Raw genomic sequence first — 20,383 nt, forward strand, 5'->3', positions numbered from 1 at the left:
AGCTAACACCACACACCTCACCAAAGAGAAGCAGCTCCAACTGTCACATTAGGGGTCAGTCAACTATAGGTTTGATCAGTATAGCCCATGACAAATAACGATATAAATCTCCAAATGGCCCTTGGCAGAAATAAGGTCCCCTAACCCTGGTTTAGGGCCTTCTTGGGAATGGGGTCCCCCATCTTATCTGCACTATTCCACTGCTACAAACACAGAGCTCATTTCATTTCAGGGTCGGGAGGGGAGGGGCGGGGCGGGTGGTGGTGTGAAACTGCAATTAGACTTGTCGTTTGCTCAGGGTATCAGTAAGATCTGTTCTGTGAGTAACTGGTATTGCTATGGCTGAGAATATCACAGTCTTGCCCTGGTGCCCAGATGCCCCAGTAGCTTTCCTCAGCTCTGACCCTAGGCTATTGCGTCCTGAAGCTAAACCCACAGACAACTAAACACATGCCGTGGAAACAGGGATGTACGTGTGCACGCCACTGTTGAAATTCCAAGGAAGCCAGGCACCTCCCTTATCCGTCATTTCATTAGAGCCTGAGTCTTTGTTGTACTGAATTTCCCTCTTCCTGAAACATTAAATCTTTCATGAGTGAAAAAAAGTCATTCCACGGATGTCACCTTGTGGGTCTGGAGGCCACAAGCTGTCAGAGAGTTGCATGCTTCCATCAGGGAATAATGAATGGGCTCATACACTTGTTCCCCCTTTTATGCCAGGGGTGTCACTTCTGGCCAGGGCTGGGGTTCAACTGTCAGTGGGGAGACGTGGCCCTGAAGCACAGACCACCAACTGCTCTCCAATAGCTTCCTTGGCTGTGCCCCAGTGGTACGGTCACAGTGCTAACTTGGAAGCAAGAAGCTTCTACAAAGACATGTCAGGATGAGTCTCGGTGGCAGCAGTGGATAGACAGCAGTCGGGGCCACAGAGAGCCATGGAGGTTGGTACTTACGGTGCCTGCATAGTGGACGAGCTCGAAGTGGGCCTCGGGCCCCTTGCCCTTGCCGCCTTTGGGTTTGAGGAAGTTGTTGGACTTGCCCAGGTGGTTGTCATACAAGGCCGCCTTGAATGTGGCATCCGTGGCTTTGGGGAAGACACACTGTTCCTCCAAGATGGAGAAGATGCCCATGGGCTAGGAGGGAAGGAAGGGTGATGTCAGAGGAGGTGCAGGACCCCAAAGAGACCTCGGGGTGCTGCATTGGCTGCAGGGGAGCAGCACACCCACTGCCTGGCCCAGACCTCCGAGAGTGGTGCCTGGCTCTGCTGCAAGCGTCACAGCCCCCTGGACTTAGGAGGAGTTAGGCTTTGTCAAGTGCCCCCCACTCCCAGCTCTATCAGTACCCAAAGGGAAGCTGAGGCCTGAGGAGCCCAAGAGCTTGCCTCGGGCTAATCCCAGATGAAAAGTGGAGCTGCTTGAAGACAGTCTGGCTCCCAACCCCACAGGGGAGTCAGGCCTCTTCTTAGAACAAACAGGGGAGTTGGTCAATGAAGTTAGGGACTCAGATACCCCCACTCATGGAGGAGCTGAATCTGAAAAGGGAGACTTCTGGGAGAAGGTTGAGCTTAACCACAGAGGCCCATAAGGAGATTTTAGGCTCCACTAACTGAACCAAAAAACTCAAGGACGACCCATGGAGACCCGACAGGGCAAGGCAGAACCACCCCTGTGGGTTTCTAAGACTACCGTGCTTTATGGGAGTAGAAAGCCCCCCTTTTTCTTCTGAGGAGCCGTTAGTGGTTTTAAAACTGCTGACCTTGCAGATAGCAGCCCAACACATAACCACTAGGCCAGGGCTCCTTGCTAACTTGTGTGTGTGTGTGTGTGTGTGTGTGTGTGTGTGTGTGTATACGCTCGTGCATGCACTGAGGCATTGTGCACGTGGCTGGATTGGGAGACTGTGTTCCCAGGGACAAGGGGAGGACCCTCAGTGTCCCCAAATGGTGGCCCTATTCTGCCTCCATGACCCATTCTCCTGTGACTGGCCCAAGGCCGTCTCTTGGAGATAAGGTACACCCTTCCTTTCTTTTCGTTGTTAATTTTCCCTCTTGAGATAGTTTCAGGCTGGCAAAAATGTTACACAAATAGCACCGAGAATTCCCACATGCCCTCACCAGCTTCTCCAAATGTTAGCCACTCTCCTAGCCAACAGGAGCCCTGGGTGGGGCGGGGGGGGGGGGTAGAGCTAGGCTGTTCATCATCAGGCCAGCATTTGGAACCACCAGCCACCCGTGAAAAGTGACAGGGGCGGTTCTACCCTGTCCTACAGGGTCATTAGGTGTCAGCCTCGACTCAGTGGTACTGAGTTTGGTTTGGGGGCTCCTAGCCACCACACACCAAGGACTGCCAGGAAATGAACATGGCCACAACACTACAAACAGGTTTTGTTCATGTTTTCTCAGCTCTCCCACTGGTGGTCTCCTTTTACATCAAATCGGGCAGAGAGCCTCGAACTCGGCCGTCTGCTGAAGCGTCCCACAAGGCATGCATATAAGCAAAACCATTGGATGACCTGGGTTTGTCACTCACAGGCTGTGTGAGCATGGACAAGTGGCTTCCCTTCTCTGTGCCTCTGGATCCCCCAACTGTGAAATGGATACAGGCTGCCCTGAGATCCCAGCCACTGCAGTAAGGCTCCATGTCACTGGGAAGTGAGCCACTTGGATGTTTTTGGTTCCCCCGGGCCTATAAAGGCTATGTTTCCGCATGTACTGGGGTCTTACATGCTACTATGGCCTAGGGCGTGTGCAGGGTCAGCACGAGAAGGGGTGATGGGACACAGAGACAGAGGGTGAGTACACACTGCTGTGCCCACCGTGCTGAGAGGCTTGCCCCACGCAGGGTAGCCACGGACATCCGATTGTGAAAAGTGTAATCTCTGGAAAGTGTGATCACGTGAAGAAAATAAAACCAAAACCAACCCACTGCCACCAAGCAGATTCCATCTCACAGTGACCCCGTGGGACAGAGTAGAGCTGCCTCTGGGGGCTTCTGAGATGGTGAATCTTTACGGATGCAGAGAGCTTCATCTTTCTCCTGTAGAGCGGCTGGTGGGTTCGATCCCCACTGGGCCACGGAGAAGCAAAGCACAATCAAGAGCAGGGCATGCCTGTTCAATAAAGTGCCCCCCTCCCCCGTCCCAATGAGGACGCATGTGATGTGGTCCAGCTCAGATAGCAATGGCTGCTGCAGCGGTGCTTGTCCCCATTTTACAGAAGGGACGCGAGAGGCAAGACCACAGGAGCTTGCCAGCCACGCTACTCACTGTCTGGAAGCCAGGTGCCGCTGGCCCCCAAGGCCCCAGTGCAATCTGCCCCTAGGTGTGTCCAGGTCAGGGCTCCTCCCACTCCCCCTGGAGAAGCAGGTTACCTTTTCCAGGAGGTCGATGCAGGCCTGCAGGTCCAGGCCAAAGTCGATGAAGACCCAATCGATGCCCTCCCTCTTGTACTCCTCCTGCTCCAGCACGAACATGTGGTGGTTGAAGAACTGCTGCAACTTCTCATTGGTGAAGTTGATGCACAGCTGCTCGAAGCTGTTGAACTGTGGCGGGAAGCCAGAGGAGGCCAGTCAGCACAGACTCGGGGGCTCTTAGGAGAAGGGCGCTGCCAGGGAAGGCCCTCCTGTGCCATGTGCCTCCCTACCCACTCCTCAGTGTACTCCCTGAATCTGACCTGGGAGAGGCCATTCTCTGGACCCTCCCCTTACGCACACCATAGGGACGTGGGGTCGCTGGGACTCAGCACCAGGTGGCTAGCAGAAGTCCTTGTGGGAGGAACCATTGCCTAGGACCATGAGGATGTGATAGGTGCCGTGAGAACCTGCCCCGCGGTCTGACTTCTGTCTGTCATCGTCACTGTGTGGCAATGTCACTCTGCCTCTAGTTTTTCTCGTCCTCGTTGGTCAAGATGTATGAGAAGCCGTTTTCGTTTTGTTCTTAAACTCAGAGGAAACATTCCCCCAATGATCCTCCAAGCTGAGGTCTCGGAGGTCAGTGAGTGAGAGGGGAGTGTGGCTGTAACCACCTTGGTGGCCGGTGTGGGGCACGTGCTGTGTGCCTGGCCCTGTGCTGCACATGTCTCCGGATCCCCTTGGAAGCCTGTCCGGGCAAAAGTGGTGATTGTCACCACTTACAGACAGGGAAACAGAGGCACTCAGCCTGGAAGGAGCTGAGCTGGGACACCAAGCCTGGCTGTCTATTCCACTACCTGGGGCTGTGGGCTTTAGGGTGCTCTTCTTCTGCCCCTCCCTCACCCCTGCCCAGGGCCCAAGGGGTGATAGTCTGGGAACTTCCTCCGAAGCTCCTTCTACCTGAGAAAGAAACCAATCCGATTGTCTTCAATGCGAGCTCCATCGTGGAGAGCCCGAAAGAAAAGAGGCTTTTTGGAAACATCTGCCCGTGGCTACTGGAAGTTGTGGCTGAACAGCTCAGTGGAGCTGAATGAACCTTTAAAAAGCCTCTCTTCCAGACTGTTTATTTGACAGTTGTGTCAACTGAGGTTCTGAGAAGGGCAGCCACTTTACTGAGACTACAAGCTCATTGATAACCAATCTGAGTCCAGAACCAGGCTCCTGACCTCTTAATTCAAGACTTTTGCTAAAGTCCAAACTTCCGACTCACTGCCCTTGAGTCGATTCCAATTCACAGCGACCCTCCAGGGCTCATCTCCAAGATGTCCCCCTGCCGGTGTCCAGACTATAAATCTTTACAAAAGTAGAAAGTCGCATTTTTCTCTCGATCAGGTGGCAAATTACAAAGGTAAACTCTTCCTGACCCACCACCAGTCTTATGAAGAGATCTGAGACTTATTTTTTATGGGCAAACCAGTTTTCTCTAAAACAAACGAAGACACCCTCAACATTCATATGTGTCGTGTGTGCCAATTTCCACGGTGTAAATACTCACACCTCGGCTAACTGCAAGCTATCAATACCACACCCCTGTCTAACCACCTTCCTGAAATTCTGACAACCAGCTCCTGTGAGCTGGCGCTCTAGCCTGGCTCCAGCAACACCACTGGTTCCCACCATCATTCCTAAGCTGCTGCCCTCAGCAAGGAAGCCGGGTCTTCTGGACTCCCAAAGTCAGAGACCTAGAGACCAGCTGTGGTCAGCCTGCCACCGGTGTGAAGTGAGAAACAGGAAAGCTGTACTGAAAATCAGTTTTCAAAGGAAGAACGGCCTCCCAGAGGCAGAGACCACGGCTGAGAACGGGCTCACCTCGAAGATCTCGAAGCCGGCGATGTCCAGCACCCCGATGAAGAACTGTCTCTGCATCTTGGTGTCCAGGGTCTTGTTGATCCTGACCACCAGCCACTTGAACATCTTGTCATAGACGGCCTTGCCCAGGGCCCCGATGGAGTTGTTGCACTGCTCCATGTTCTGGCCCTTCTGCACAAACTCGTTGCCCACTTTGACCCGGGGCCGGGTGATGCCCTTCTGGAGCTCCCCGGAATTGAGGCCCATGAGATGGGCGACTTTGTCGGCCACTGAGCAGGGAGGGGGAGGCGCAGATGAGGGACAGGGAGATGGCATCACCCCCCCCAAGAGGGACCCACCCCATCTGTTGTAACTAAGGGGTGATGAGGCTGGAGGACACCCCATTTTTGCCAACAAGGAAATGGGGGTCTGAGGTGTCTTCCACGCTCGCTCAAGGTCAGGGTGTAGAAACTGTATGGATGGAGGTATGTCCCTCCCAAAACATACTGTGAGGTCCTAACGCCTGTGCCGGAGAGTGTGACCTTGTTTGGGAATAAGGTTTTTCTTTTATGAGTTAAGTCAGAGGAGATTATTATACTGGAGTAGGATGGGCCCTAACTCTGATCCCTACTGAATGGTGTTTTACAAGAGAGCAAACAAAGGGGGTGAAATTTGATGCCAACTCACAGCGACCCTACAGGACAGGACAGGGTAGACCTGCTCCTGTGGGTTTCTGAGATTATAACTCTTTACAGGAACCCAGTCTTTCTCCCACGGAGTACCTAGTGGTTTTGAACTGCTGACCTTTCAGATTGCAGCCTAACGTGTAACCACTGCAGACATCTGTTTTTTAAAGCCACCCATTTTGTGGCGTTTTGTCATGGCCGCCCTTAGAGACTAATTCAGAAACCAAAATCATGTCTGCATCATCACCATCTCAGTGAGTTCTGCTGTCTGCACAGCCACGTAGCGCCCTTGGTGTACAGCTCCCCGTCAGCCTGAGAACACACGACACTTCCCTGGGATGTGCACAGACACCGGAGCCCAGGGCAGCCCTGCATGCGGCTGCCTCACCTCTGAGCAGCCAGACCTACCCTCAGTGGTGTCCACTTCTGCCTGCTCCTCTCGGGGCTTCTGCTTGAACTTCATGTTCCCGAAGTGCATGATGCCCCCAGTCAGCTTATAGACGCCAATCTTCTCTTCAGCAGTGAACCCCAGCACATCAAAGGCGACCTTGGAGGCAATGAGGCAGACAGGGACAATGAAAGACTCCTGGCTGCTGGTCCACAGAGCAGAGGTCATGGCTGCCACTCGGGGCATGGACTCCGGATGTCACCTCCCCCCCCCCCCCAACCCCACCCTGAGCAGGGGAGGCTTGCTTCCCTCCACGGAGTCCAACCCAGATGCTCCGCAAAATATCCATGCTATTTACGAAAATATTCTGCAGAAGAGGGTGGTCACAAGGCACAGTGGTGTTGGGCTGCTAACCACAAGGTTGGTGGTGCGAACCCACCGGCTGCTCCGCGGGAGAAAGATGAGGCTTTGCGTTCTTGGAAAGAGTTGCAGCCTCAGAAACCCACAGAGGCAGTTCTACTCTGTCCTGTAGGGGCCCCATGAGTCCGACCTGACTTGAGGGCAATGAAAAGGACAGGGGTCAAATAAAAATGGTGTGTCAAGTTTCGACCGGTGTTACTAAGGCTTTATGAACGGGGCTGGAGGGAATCACAGAGGATTCAGCAATCAAGTCTGTTGTCTAAGAGGAGGCAACAGCCTAGGAGAGTAGATCTAGGTCTGAAGGGCTCTGTGTTGTCAGAGGAGGGACAGGGTGGCCCTGGATGCTGAGGAGACTGGAGGGCCACTTCTAACTGGGGTGGGAGGAGGAAGCATCGTGTGGAGACCCTGCTCGTGACAATGGGCTTGGGATAAACAGCAGCTCAACCATCCTTTGGACACATCATCAGGCAGGACCAGGCTCTGGGAAAAGGCATCATTCTTGGTGAAGCGGAAGGCCAGCAGAAAAAGAGGAAGACCTTCAGCGAGCTGGATTTGCGCAGTGGCTGTAGCCATGGGCTCAAACAGCAGTGAACATGATCATGGTGCTGGGTCAGTACTTCATTCTCTCGTACTTGGGGTTGCTATGAACCAGAACCAGCTCTGCGGCACCTAACCACCACAACAGCCCCAGAGAGCTCTGAGGAAGAATCCAGGATGCTCTGAGGGGGCGCCAAAGCTGGTGGCTGTGGCTCAGGGCCACCACCTTTCTGTCACTGGCCACTACTTCCCCCCAACCCCACCACTTACGTCTGTGATCTGCAGCTCCTCCCCATCGTCCATGTTGTCCACCACGGTGACGCCCTGGCTCACCCAGTTGTACTCCTTGGGGTTGGAGACCAGCAGTAGACTCTCTGCCAAGAGAAGATGAACAGCATAGCAACCTGGGTGTAGGCGGGCTGCCACTCCTTCCTTGTTACCAGCATTTCTAAGTGACTCTGGTGCCAGGCATGAGGGTGGGGCGCATGGGGTTACAGGGGCAAAGGCAACCAGAAATGGAACTTGGAGTAGCAGTGGGACTCAGACGTGGTCACACAAGGAACAAGAGGGGCAAGAAGACCCCAAGAACTGGGCGGTGCTCTCTGTCACTTGGCCCAGTAGCTGGCATCCGATAGGCACCCAGTAGGATATTTCTGGAATGCATGAATTCTCCTCTCCCATGAAAGGCAAGACAGCCACTCACACTTGGCTCCCACAGGAATGTCGTCCCTGTGCGCAAGGAAGCACGCTCATGCCGACAGCTCTTGAGATGGGTGGCTTTGTGGGCCTTTCTTGTTTTTTCACTTTTGAAAGAGTCATGGGCACAAGACATATCCTCCCCTCATCTCCCTGATAAGACTCACCGCCCATGATAAATGCAAAAAAGATGGAAATCGTCAAGGATTTTGTCTGGCTCGGATCCACAAGCAATACTCATGGAAGCAGCAGTCGAGATCAACCAAAGGATTGCATTGAAAAGCAAGGATGTTACTTTGAGGACTGAGGTGCGCCTGACGCAAGCTATGGTACTTTCAATCACCTCATAGGCTTGTGAAAGGTGGACACTGAATAAGGAAGACAGAAGAAAAATCCATGCACGTGAATTATGGTGCTGGAGAAGAATCTTGAAAGTACCATGGACTGCCAAAATAAAAAACAAATTGGTCTTGGAAGAAGGGCAGCCCCAGTGCTCCTTAGGGCAAGGATGGCCTCTGAGACTGTCTCAAACACATCGGACATGTTGTCAGGACAGACCCTGGAGAAGGTTCTCGGGCTTTGTAGAGTGGCAGTGAGAAAGAGGAAGGGCCTCTATAAGATGAATGGACTCTTTGGCAGCAACAATGGGCTCCAATATAAGGATCAGGGGACTGGTGCTGGGCCGTTGCTGTTACATGGGGCTGCTGGGAGTAGGAGCTGACTTAATGACACCTAACAACGCCCCCCACCACAGACATCTCCCTCGGCCTCTCGGAAGGCAGACCAGGCAGTCTGTGCCCTGTACATCAGTTTGGTGCACACCTGGGCCACCATGGGTCAGGATTTACTAGAGGGCAACTGACAGCAACAACCAATGGAGAGAAGTCACCCAGAGTCAAGAAGGAAGATGAGAGGCGGCAGCCACCGTGTTGTGGTTTCAGAGAGGCCACAGGGCTTGGCGGGGAGTGTGGTGACCAGGAGCGTTCATATGCCTGACTAATGAGAAAGCTGCCCTGGTCAGTACCACGGAGGAGGCCACACCCAGAGTAACCAGATTTCTGCTACTCCGAAACACAGAAGCAAGAAACCTGAATTTGTACGTGAAGTTCCCCCATTTCAGAAGGTTACTCCTGAATTAGCCAGCACCCTGTGTCCAACCAAAGGAGGCCCAGGGATCCAGGATCCCAGGGCCCAGTCTTGGGCTGGGTTAGGAGGTATGTGGGCAAGACGGAGTCTTTCTTCCCTTTCCTGTTTCCCATCTCGGGCAGGTCTGCCATGGATGCTGGAGCATAGTGGACCCTGCACAAGGACACCCAGTCAAGCGGCCGTGTGCACATGGCTGGTCGATCTGGGCACCCCGTGTGCACTGTGTCTACTCAGAGGAGAGCCTGGTACTACTTCACAGGCAAGAACGGTAGTCCTGGTGGTGCAGATGGTTAAGTGCCAGAGGTTGGTGGTTGGGGCTTACACAGTGACCCTGTGGAGAAAGACCTAGTAAGCAGCTTTCATACAACACAGCCGAGGTCACCTGGGAGGCAGTGCTACTCGGTCCTGACAGCTGTGAGTCAACATCCACCTGTCAGCACCTAGCAGAGCACTGGCAGAGCTCCCTGTGGTGGTGGACTGGCCCCAGCTGCCCCCTGAGCATCAGGCCCAGGGACCATGGGCCTGCCACTGCTACACACACATCCCCTCATGAGCCACAGGCGCCTCTAATCCCCTCCCACAGTCCAATGTGTTCTGCCCCACAAGAGAAAGCTTCCCCAACCGGTGCATATCGCCCTCGTGGTTCCCAGAGACCCTCCTCCTCTTCGGGGACCAGCGAGCCAAGGGGCAGGGCGGGCGCACACGTGGTTACCGATGAGCTCCGGCTTCTTGTTCGAGAGAATCTGGTAGAAGATGTGGTAGCCCCGCTCAGCTGACTGCTGTGAGATGACCCGGGATTTCTCTAAGAGGTCTGAGAGGGAACAAACAGAGACACCCCTGAATGTAGCTCCACCCAGCCCCCACCCCACCCAAGTGCAGGGCATCGCCAGTCATGGAGGCCCCCTTCCTTCCACCCTGGGAGAGGGAGGTGGTGGGGAGCAGGCATGTGCACAGGGGGCCCTGGGTTTGGTTTAATCCCCCTCCCATGGCTCCTGGATACCATGGTGACTCTTATTGTGAATTGGGTGGGGGCTACATTTTCAACAACTCAAAAAACTTATCAAACATCACAATAACTGGCCCTGACATGCTTAATGCCCTTTGAAAAAGGGAACCTGCATTTTCATATGGCTGATGCACCTGCATGATATCGCCGGCCCTACCTAGATGACTTCTCCCCAAGCACCCTGACTTACAGCTCTCTATGTCAGCTCCAGCCAGCTTGCCAGTCGTCCCAAAGTGGATCCGGATGAACTTGCCCTGGGCGCAGAAGAGGGGTGTGAGCAGGGTCTAGGGTCACTTTAGAGCAAGCGCTCTGTGGCCAGCTTTGGCTGTGATTTGTTCATGGATTCTGAGGAGGTGATGGGGGATAGATCTGGGCTAGCTATAGCTGTGGGTGAACCATGAATTTCCCTGACACAGTGGCAGACAGGCCTCAGAACTAAACCTAGAGTCGGTGAAGTCGCCTGTAGATTGGGGGCATTCTCAGGGGAGAAGCATGCTCAGCAGGTGGCTGGGACCCTTTGGAATCTGGAGTAGCGATGAGGCATTGGGATTCTGGAAGACCAGCCAAACTAGGGTTGGGTGGGATCTCCTTAGAAAGAAATGTTCCATTTCTCTCCCTTGGAAACAAGAACCTCAGTGCCATGGTTAAGCACTTAGCTGCTGAGGGCAAGGTTGGTGATTCAAATCTAAAAAATTTTAAAAACTCACTGACTGCCATCAAGCCACTTCTGACTCAGCCACTCTCAGGACTTAGGAGAACTGCCCCTGTGTCTCTCTGAGAGACTGCCACTCTTTATGTACATAGAAAGCCTCATCTTTCTTCCAAGGAGCAGCTGGTGGCTCGAACTGCTGACCTTGTAGTTGATAGCCCAATGCAGTTCAAAACCACCAACTGCTCTTGGAGACTGTTGGATGTGGTGCCCCCCCACAAATGCCACCCCAGCTTGGCTGATCTGCCAGAATCCCCACAATATCTCTTCCCTACTCCAAATTCTAACTTCCTGGTTCAAACCTACCACCTGCTAAGCAAGAGAAATGACCTGGAAACACGATTGGGCCACTCTACTTTGTCCCTGCGATGACATACAACACAACAACGTGTCCACCCAGTGGCCCTGGGTATGGGGAAATAGTTAATGTGATAGGCTGCTGACCAAAAGGTTGGTGGTTCAAATCCACCCAGAACTGCCTCAAGAGAAAGGCCTGGCAATATAGTTCTGAGAGCCTTCTGGTCAGCAGTTCAACTCTAGCACACATGTGATTGACTGGACCGCAGCTGGCTCATGTCTTTCTCTCACCTGGGCCTGGACCTGTGTACCTTCAGCTCGGTTCCCCACTGTCCACCTGTGTCTCCTTTCCACCATCCTCCAGACCCCCTTGTCAACTGGCTGCGCTCTACCCATGGGGTGTCTGGCAGGAGACTGGGGCAGAACAGAGTCCCCTCTGGGACTCCCGTTTCAGCACTGTCTCTGCCCCTGCTCCTCAAAGTGGCCCAGGCTTCTTGAGATTGTAGATCTCTGACTCTCCTTGCTACCTCCTGTTGGACAGCTCCACCCCACCATCCCCTTCCTCGCTGGCTCTCTAAGCTAACACCCCTCTGTGTAAATGCTGCCATACAGGCCCTCGAGACCCTGACTGGTCCTCTTTAGAGCTCTCTGGGAGGAGACACCAGGACTTTGCTCTTCATCTCTGAGTGTTTGGATTTGGATCTGGATCAGCTTCGGGTTCCTGTCCCAGAACCGGGATAGAGGGGTGGTAGGTCCAGCTGCCTTGGCGGCTCACACTTACGAAGCGGGAAGAGTTGTTGTTCCTGGTGGTCTTGGCGTTCCCAAAGGCCTCCAGCACAGGGTTGGCCTGGATGATTTGATCCTCCAGGGACCCCTGACCCAGAAAGAAATAAAAAGTGGGGTGAGCAGTCAAACGTGGCCCCTCCACCAGGGAGCCTAGCAGGAGAAGGGCCTGTGGGGATGGGCATCTGGGGAGGGCAGCTGTTGCCTAGCTATGTCTGTCCTTCTGGGGCTCCCCAGCATTGGGGGATCTGGGGACACTGACAGACCCTCAACCTTACCTTTTCTATGAATCATGAGACTGAGTGGGGCAAACTGATGAAGATCAGCTTTTAACATATTATTGGGATAAAATATGTCCAACACTAAGAAAGAAAGGAGGAGGGTCTGGGTTGCCAACATGAAGAATTGCACCCACATCATTGAATTGTGTGTGTGTGTGTGTGTGTGTCTGTGTGGGTGGGTGTTGGGGGCGAGCTGTGGAATTGGAGAGGGTTTATTATGTATGTTTTCACCACACATACACACAACTCTACATGTGTGTAAAAACATGTATCATTCACTACCATAGAGCTGCTACTGACTCATAGCAACCTATAGGACAGAGTAGAATGGCCCTTGGGGGGTTCTGAGGCTGCAAAACCTTTACAAGAGCACACAGCCTCATCTTTCTCCTGAGGAGCGGCTGGTGGGTTTGCACCACTGACCTTGCACTTAGCAGCCCAATGGGTAACCCACCAAGGATCCTTAAATATCTATCTATCTATCTATCTATCTATCTATCTATCTATCTATCTATCTATCTATCTATCTATCATCAAACACCAAACTCACTGCCACTGAGTCAATCTGTCTCATGGCAACCCTATAGGAAAGGGTCGAACTGCCCCTGTAGGTTCCTGAGAGAGCAACTCTTTACAGGAGTAGAAAGCCTCATCTTTCCCCCATAGAGCGACAGGTGGTTTTGAACAGCTAATCTCCTGGTTAGCAGCTCAAGGCATAACCACTACCCCACCAGGTCTCATATATATCTGCCCTCGATATGTATGTGTATGTATGTGCTTGACATTTTCATTATTTCTGTGTGTTCAGGTCCATGTCATGGACCATATTCCACTGTTGTTCAACTATAACCTCTATTTCCAAAACAGTTTCATTCCCCTGCAAGAGGCCCTGTGCCCAGCCTCAGCCTCACTCCTCAGTCTTTGTCACCTCCCTTTGCTGTGGGCTGACCCTGAGCCTCTCCCTGGGCCTCTCTGGTCTTCCCCAGAAGCCCCCGTTTTCTCCGGTCCCTTTCTGGGTGCATCAGGCCCCGGCTCATGCTTGTTGCCCGAGGCCAGGAAAGTTGCATCAGCAGAAGTAGCTTGTGGGCAGCCCTTCTAGGGGCAGATGCAGCCTGGGAGAAAAGCAACGTCTGCCTGGCCACCTTCTCCCCGTGTGACCCCACTGGAGCCACGACTCTAAGCCTCTATTTCACCATCTGTGAAGTGGGCCTAACTCAGAGAGTGGATCAAGCAAGCTCTGCTGGGCGAGCCTGAATACAGGAGAGGGCTGGGGAGGGATGTGAGGGAGTGGGCTGCAGACCCAGGTGTACCCAGCCGCCTGTACCTTCCCATCGGAGGACTGTTTGCCAGTTCCTCCAATGTTGGCAAAGTACTGGATGACCTTCTTCGTATTCTCCGTCTTGCCAGCACCAGATTCTCCACTGCAGGTGGAAACAAGGTGGAGATGTGAGGCAGAAAGGCACGGGCTGCCCACAGCCACATCCCCACCACCCCCCACCTGGACAGCAGGCAGGTGGCAGAGCTTGGGGACCTGGAGCTCCCCACCATCATTTGCTGGTCTTGCAAAGACCGCTTGCTGCCTGCAGGGCTTCCACCAAGCACTGCCAATTAATTACAAGAAGGCTTAATTACAGCATGAGACACCACCCTAATTATATGTATATAGACAGAGAGACACTTACGTGATTAGCATAGACTGATTTTCACGGTCTGTTGGGAAGGAGAGAGGAAAGGAAGAGGTAATTAGGAAGCATTTATAAACCAGGCATTGAGGACACCCGGCCAAGCAGCATGCCCTGCCTGCATCCCACCCGCTAGTGTGCTTAGAAGCTGAAAAGTGAGCTCCTGGGAGACCTCAGGCCATGCCCCATCACTGCAGTAGGTGCATCCCTTCCTATCAGCCTGGTCATCCACACAGTGGCGGGGAAGAAGAATAAAGACCATATGACCCAGCGATTTTACTCCTAGGTATCTACCCAAGAGACTTGAAGCAGACACACTCAGATACGTGTTCCTTACAGCCTTATTCACAATAGCCAAAAGGTGGAAACAACCCAACTATCCAACATCAAAAGAATAGATAAACACAGTCACATACACACAAACAAGGAGGCTTCAAAAAGCTTGTGGAAAAATAGGAATTAATAGATGAATATGGGATTTTCCCCATGAACTTTTTGAAGCTCCCTCGTGTGTGTGTGTGTGTGTGTGTGTGTGTGTGTACAGTAATCTCTTGGTAGCCATAAAGGATGAATGCTGGAACCTAGGAGATATCAAGACCTGAGGATACTCAAGTCTCATATTTATAATGGCTGAGTATTTTCATATAACCCCTGCACAGCCTCCCGTACACGTTAAATCATCTCTAGGTTACTTCTCATGCCTAATAAAATGTAAATGTTATGAAAATGGCACTTTGCACTCCCTCCTAGTCATTGGGGGCTTACTCTGACCACTTGATTGCTATTACTAAAATATTTTGTATCTGAAGTTGGCTGAATTCACAAATGCAGAACCCATGGAGACAGAGGGCTGACTTGATCTGTGTGTGTGATCTATCTTTGCATATGTCACATAGACTCCTGCTCCTTCTTTACCATGCATCAACTATAGTGATTGGATGTTCCACATTTATGACAAGAGCGTAACAAATGCTGAGGTGGAACGTAAGAGTGGCGCTGGCTGTGGTGGTTAAGGCTGTGTGTCAACTTGGCCAGTGCATGATTCTCAGGGATTTGGCCGTTATGTCATGATGTAATCATCCTCCAGGCTGTAATCTGATGTGGTCATCCTCCATTTTTGCACAATATAGATTTTTAGCATAACAACCTGGTCTTTGGAACCTAAGTGTGTTGAGAAATGAGACAGGATGGGGTAACAGAAATATGTTAATAATATTTAGCCATAAAGAGAAATAAAATTCTGGTACATGCTACGACATGAATGGAGCTTGAAAACATTATGCTAGAGGAAATAAGCCAGACACAAAAGAACACATTTGTATGATCCCACTTTTATGAAAAACCTAGAATAGGCAAATACTTAGGGACAGGAAGTAGATTAGAGGTTACCTGGGACTGAGGAAGGAAGGGTCAAACAAGCTAAACTCACTGCCACTGTATCAATTCTGACTCACAACAACGCTCTAGGACCGAGTAGAACTGCCTCTGTGGGATTCTGGACTATAAATCTTTACAGGAATAAAAAGCCTCTTCTTTCTCCTGTGGCATGGCTAATGGGTTCAAACTACTGACCTTGTGGTTAGGAACCCATTACAGAATCCGCTATGCCACCAGGGCTCCTTCAAGCAGTGATTCACAATCATTGGATCACAACCCCCTTGGGGGTCAAACGACCCTTTCACAGCGGTCACCCGATTTATAACAGTAGCAAAATGACAGTGATGAAGTAGCAACGAAAATAATGTTATGTTATGGGGGTCTCCACAACATGAGGAACTGTATGAAAGGGTTGCAGTATTAGGAAGGTTGAGAACCACTGCCTTAGACGGAAGGACATTGGAAATAATAGTGGCAATTGTTGCACATTATGAATGCAAATGATATAGGTGAATTCTATATTGAAAAGATGATTAAAATGGGAAGTTTTGTTATATGTACTTCACTACACATGTCCACCACGGTAGACCCATGCCCCACGTACCCATGAGCATGTCATGGTAGGCGTTGTCAGAGATGGAGAAGAGGTGGGGTGGCATCTCTGTGCGCTTCTTGCCCTTGTACATGTTGGCCACCCGGGCTCCGTAGATGGGCAGCCACCTGTAGGGGTTGACTGTCACGCAGAACAAGCCCGAGTAGGTCTGGAGGGAAGGGAGGAGATGGTTAGCTGGTCCTTCCTCTTGGGCCAGCCGAAGGTCTCTCACACCCCCACGGAGATGGTATCACCCTGGAACTGCTGGAAGCTTGGGGTAAAAGTTCTAACTTGTTGAAAACGTGGTCTCTGGGGCCTTTCTGAAGCATACCTTCTCATGTGATGGGGGAGAGTCAACCAGCTCCCCCTCCCACTGGGATGGAAGCAGAAGATCTGTGTCACCCTGCCTCCCCCCCCACCCCATCTTTTCAACGAGGGAGCACTCACATAGATCCTCATGTTGGTATAGCGCTGCCGTAGGTTGTTCAGAACACTGGCCTCGTTCAAGAAGGTCATGTCCGCCATGTCGTTGGCCTGGTAGAATTTGGGCGGGTTCATTTGCTGAACATCGTCCTTCTTCAAGGTCACCGTCTGGAGGGCCAAGACACGGTCACACACCATTAGGAATGGCAAGTAGGCAATTTAGGTGCTCAGGCACAAGGTGCCACACCCTGGCTGATGTCCTGGAAGGAGCCCAGAGGTCCAGTGGGCCCAGTTCCTGGTCTGTCCATGTTCACTGTGTGACTTGGTATGTTGCAGTCACGTGGCCCTTAACTGCTTCCCCTCAGAGGCAGTGGTCCCAATTGTCTCCTTTGCTAACTGCTAGGAAAATGGGCCAAAGACCCCTGAGCGTGATCATGTAGAAACATTTTGTGACAGCACCTACCTTTGCACACCTGGTCCCTGCCTTTCTCAGCCAAATCTATTCTGCAAGCTGATCAAAGCATGCCCTTTGTGCCTAGGGACCCCTGTAGGTGTGTACCTCTTGGTTCTCTGCCTTGGGAGAAAGAGGTAGTTTTAAAAGACCTTGAACTCTTCCATTTTATTTTTTTCTAAAGACATTCCTCTGGTCCCACAAAGCCAACTTGGAGGATAAAATCAAAACCAAGCAAAGAGTCAAGGAAAAAAACCTAAAACAAAACAGCACGGCAAGTGTTCAGTAGAAGCTGTGTCTCCAAACCACACTCATTTTCATGGACTCGATTCTGTCTCATCGTGACCCTACAGGACAGAGTAGAATTGCTAACCCTTTGGATTCCCGAGACTTTAAAGTTTAGCAGGAACAGACAGTCTCATCTTTCTCCCACGGAGCAGATGGTGGTTTCAAACCATTGACTTTGCCGTTAGCAGCTCAGTGCATAGCCCACGACACCACCAAGGCTCTATTGGCTGTGTCAGACTGAAAATAACCACTTGCATAGCATCAGTTCCAACCCCCGGCAGCCCCATGTGCAGAGCAGAACTGCTCCGGGGGTTTCCAGGCTGTGATCTGGCTGGGTTCAAACTGTTCACCTTTCGATTAGTAGACAACGGTGTCGCCTTTTGGTTGTGTTCTTGCTTTTGGTTTATATGGTTTTCTTATAGGAAATTCAGGATAGGTACATCTAAAGAACTGGTAACTAGATGAATAGTTACTAGGAACATAGCAGGGAAGCTGGGGATGGGAATGGGGAGCTAGTAATGAGGAGTACATGAAAGAAGAAAATGTTCTCAGATGGATTGTGGCGATGATTGTACAACTCCTATGAACAGGATCGAAACAGTACATTGTATGATATGTTAATTTCATGGCAATAAAACTTAAAAACACAAAAGGGTGCCAGTTTGTGATCGTGTTTGCCACCTACCACCCTCTTTAAAAAGCCCCACCCCTCCTATCAGGGCCGTTTTTCAACAAAACTGCATAATGCTTTAGCTTATTTGCAACTTATATCCAATTTTCTACCCGCTGTTTCAAGTCCTCACACTGGATGGGTGGACACTGGGCAGATCAGCTGAGAGAGTGGTGTGCTGGGAAACCAGCTCTCTGAGAAGGTAAGCCCTAATTTCTAGCATTTGCCAAATTCTATGGTGTAAAGACAATCAGTGCATGTTATCCATGAGTTAGACTTTGGCAAAGTTGCTCCTTTGCTAAGAATATTCACAGACATTTCTCATTCACTTGCGGTCAGCATGGGGGCTTAGAGAGGCAAAAACATCCCTGCTGATGGTGGAGAAGGTTGGCTCAGTCTTTGTGATATCAGTGTTTGTGTGGAATTCACAGAACATAACCCAAACCCCCTTAAAATAAAACCAAACCAGTCTTCCTCATGAAGACCCCATGTGTATCAGAGTAGAACTCTGCTCTGTGGAGCTACTGGTGGCTGTGAACTTTCAGAAGCAGATTTCCAGACCTTTCATCCAAGGCACCTCTGGGTGGATTGTACTCAGTAGTGGAGCTGCTAACGGTTTGTGCCAGCTGGGCATGGAATGACATAAAGATCTAGAATGGAATGTGCTTCTACCACGGCTGATATCAAGCTACCCAAGGAGAAAGAACCGGCTACCAAATGTCGGAGGACTTAGTGTGGGGCTGTCAATGCCATCAGTGGCTCATGCAGATGGAGAACGTACCCAGGTAGACCAGGTGTTCTGGGCCCTGACTTACAGTTCCCATGCCTGCCACCCTGGGCCATGGGACATAGAGTAAGATGATGGGATGCCCTGCTTACTCTTAGGGAGTCAGCTCCATGTGAGTGCTCTGGGCTTTCCACACTAATTCGTTATACATGAGCTCTGCGGTGGGCTTTACCAAGTGCTTCCTGCGTCCTCTCTTGTTGGCGTCTCTACTGGATAAGGACAAAGCTCGGAGAAGGGGAATGTCTTCCTTGAGTGTAGATGAGTCTGGTCTTGAACCCACTGCATGTGACACTCCCTCAGAGACATCTGCTCTTGTGACTGCCCTGCCCCTTGAGCAGGCTGCCCCCATCAAGGTTGGGTACCTGTCACTCCCCAAAGCTCCATCCATCTCGTCCTGGATCTCACCCCCCACTCACCTGGTTGGTGACCGTCTTCACAGTGACCTGGTCACCCTGTTCAGACTGGATCTCCCCAGCAATGAAGCCCTCCTTCTCGTCTTTGACCCAGCAGGACTTCTTGATGTCGTAGGGCTTGTTCATGGCTTCGATCCTCTCCTTCTCGGGAGGAGCCAGGAAAGGCATGGGATCCACATCGTCCGTACACTCCCCTTTGTACCCACCAGGCATGGTTGCTTGGCTGAGGGCAGAGCAGGTAGGAACAGGGGGCAGGAACCAGGACTTCCCTTGGTGCTGTAGGGGGAAGTAAAGATGAGCTGCTGAGGTTAGGGGCAGGCTGGAGGCAAGGGTCCCAGTGGAACCAGAGGTTGCATCTCTCATGTTACTTTAGATGTCTTTTAGGTCTAAATAATTAAGAATAAGAAATAAGCTAATAACTCCTTGTAGTCATACATTCCTTACAATAAGGCTGTGAGGTAGGGGTCAGAAAACCCATTCAATGGAGGAGAAGACTTGAGGCATGAATGATTAAAGAAATATTTTTTTAAACCAGGGTCTGTGACATTGGACAGTAAAGCAATTACCTGTTGATTTTTACTTCCCTTCAGGTCTGAAAGACAATGACAAGTCACAGCAGCACTAGCAGTGCCCGTGGCTTGTTCCCAACAGAAATTGCAGCCTTGTTATCATTTTAGAGTGGTCACAGACTTCTCAAAATAGTATTTAACCCTCATTCGACTTTGGACGTATCATCCTATTAGAGCCTCAGTTAGATCTTGTTAATTAGATGTGTTAATTATGAAACACACATATTATTATTAAAAAGTATTTTGATAGCCTTTTTAAAGACCATTGGTTTCCTTTGCAATCTAATGATTTTTCATTTTACACAACGGAAAAGCAACAACAACAACAGCTCTGAGCAGGAGTCCACAGGCTTTCCTAGGTGCCAGATGGGCCCTGGTACAAAATGATGCCGGAGTTAAATGATGCCCTTTTCTCAAAGGAGATCGGAGGGCATAGTGGGTTATGTGTTGGGCTGCTCACCACAAGGTCAAATTCATCAGCCACCCTGGGCCAGAAAGATAAGGCTTTCTGCTTCTATGGAGATTTCCTGTCTTGAAAATCCAACGGGCAGCTCTCCCTGTCCTGTAGGGTCCCCATGCGTCTGAATTGACTCATTAGTAGTGAGTATGGGGTCAAGCCTTAGACTCCGCTGCTGAACAACCAGGAAGGCAGGAAACTGGGACTCAGGGAGTAAAGCGAGGTCAGGAGTTTTCTGTTGGAGAGCCTTCAAGAACCTTCTGGAAGGTTTGAGAAAGGTGTGGTTCTGAGTCTCTTTGCCAGAGGGGCTGTCCTATCCTCAAGGTCAAGATCTCCATCTCCAACATCTCATGACTGTGCCCTGGGCCCTGCTTTCCCTCCTCTGCCCCTTCGCCCCTGTTCTTTAGAGGTCGTATCCAGTGTCTGCCTAGGTCCCTGCTGTTTCTGAAAGAGGCTGAGTGAGGACAGGCAGGTGGTGGAGGGAAAACTGAGCTCCCTCTTCAAGCTGCCATCTCCCTTTGAGGTCTGGC

At 51.3% G+C, this 20,383-nt stretch overlaps 1 protein-coding gene across 1 annotated transcript in view; it reads right to left on the reverse strand.

Annotated features, from left to right (window-relative positions):
• The window catches only part of MYH16 (myosin heavy chain 16), a 58,573-nt gene extending 39,533 nt beyond the window's left edge, over positions 1-19,040 (reverse strand). Inside the window, exons 1-13 of the mRNA XM_075528554.1 lie at positions 18,831-19,040; positions 16,243-16,386; positions 15,808-15,964; positions 13,827-13,854; positions 13,469-13,565; positions 11,862-11,954; positions 10,265-10,328; positions 9,781-9,879; positions 7,497-7,600; positions 6,290-6,428; positions 5,217-5,485; positions 3,369-3,539; positions 954-1,133 (exon numbers count right to left, since the gene is read on the reverse strand). Of these exons, the coding sequence (XP_075384669.1) occupies positions 954-1,133; positions 3,369-3,539; positions 5,217-5,485; positions 6,290-6,428; positions 7,497-7,600; positions 9,781-9,879; positions 10,265-10,328; positions 11,862-11,954; positions 13,469-13,565; positions 13,827-13,854; positions 15,808-15,964; positions 16,243-16,386; positions 18,831-19,040 (1,755 nt within the window). The remainder of the gene's footprint in view (positions 1-953; positions 1,134-3,368; positions 3,540-5,216; positions 5,486-6,289; positions 6,429-7,496; positions 7,601-9,780; positions 9,880-10,264; positions 10,329-11,861; positions 11,955-13,468; positions 13,566-13,826; positions 13,855-15,807; positions 15,965-16,242; positions 16,387-18,830) is intronic.
• Positions 19,041-20,383: the final 1,343 nt, after the last annotated feature.

The sequence above is a fragment of the Tenrec ecaudatus genome, chromosome 12 (assembly GCF_050624435.1).
Source record: "Tenrec ecaudatus isolate mTenEca1 chromosome 12, mTenEca1.hap1, whole genome shotgun sequence".
In the NCBI taxonomy this organism is placed as follows: domain Eukaryota; kingdom Metazoa; phylum Chordata; class Mammalia; order Afrosoricida; family Tenrecidae; genus Tenrec; species Tenrec ecaudatus.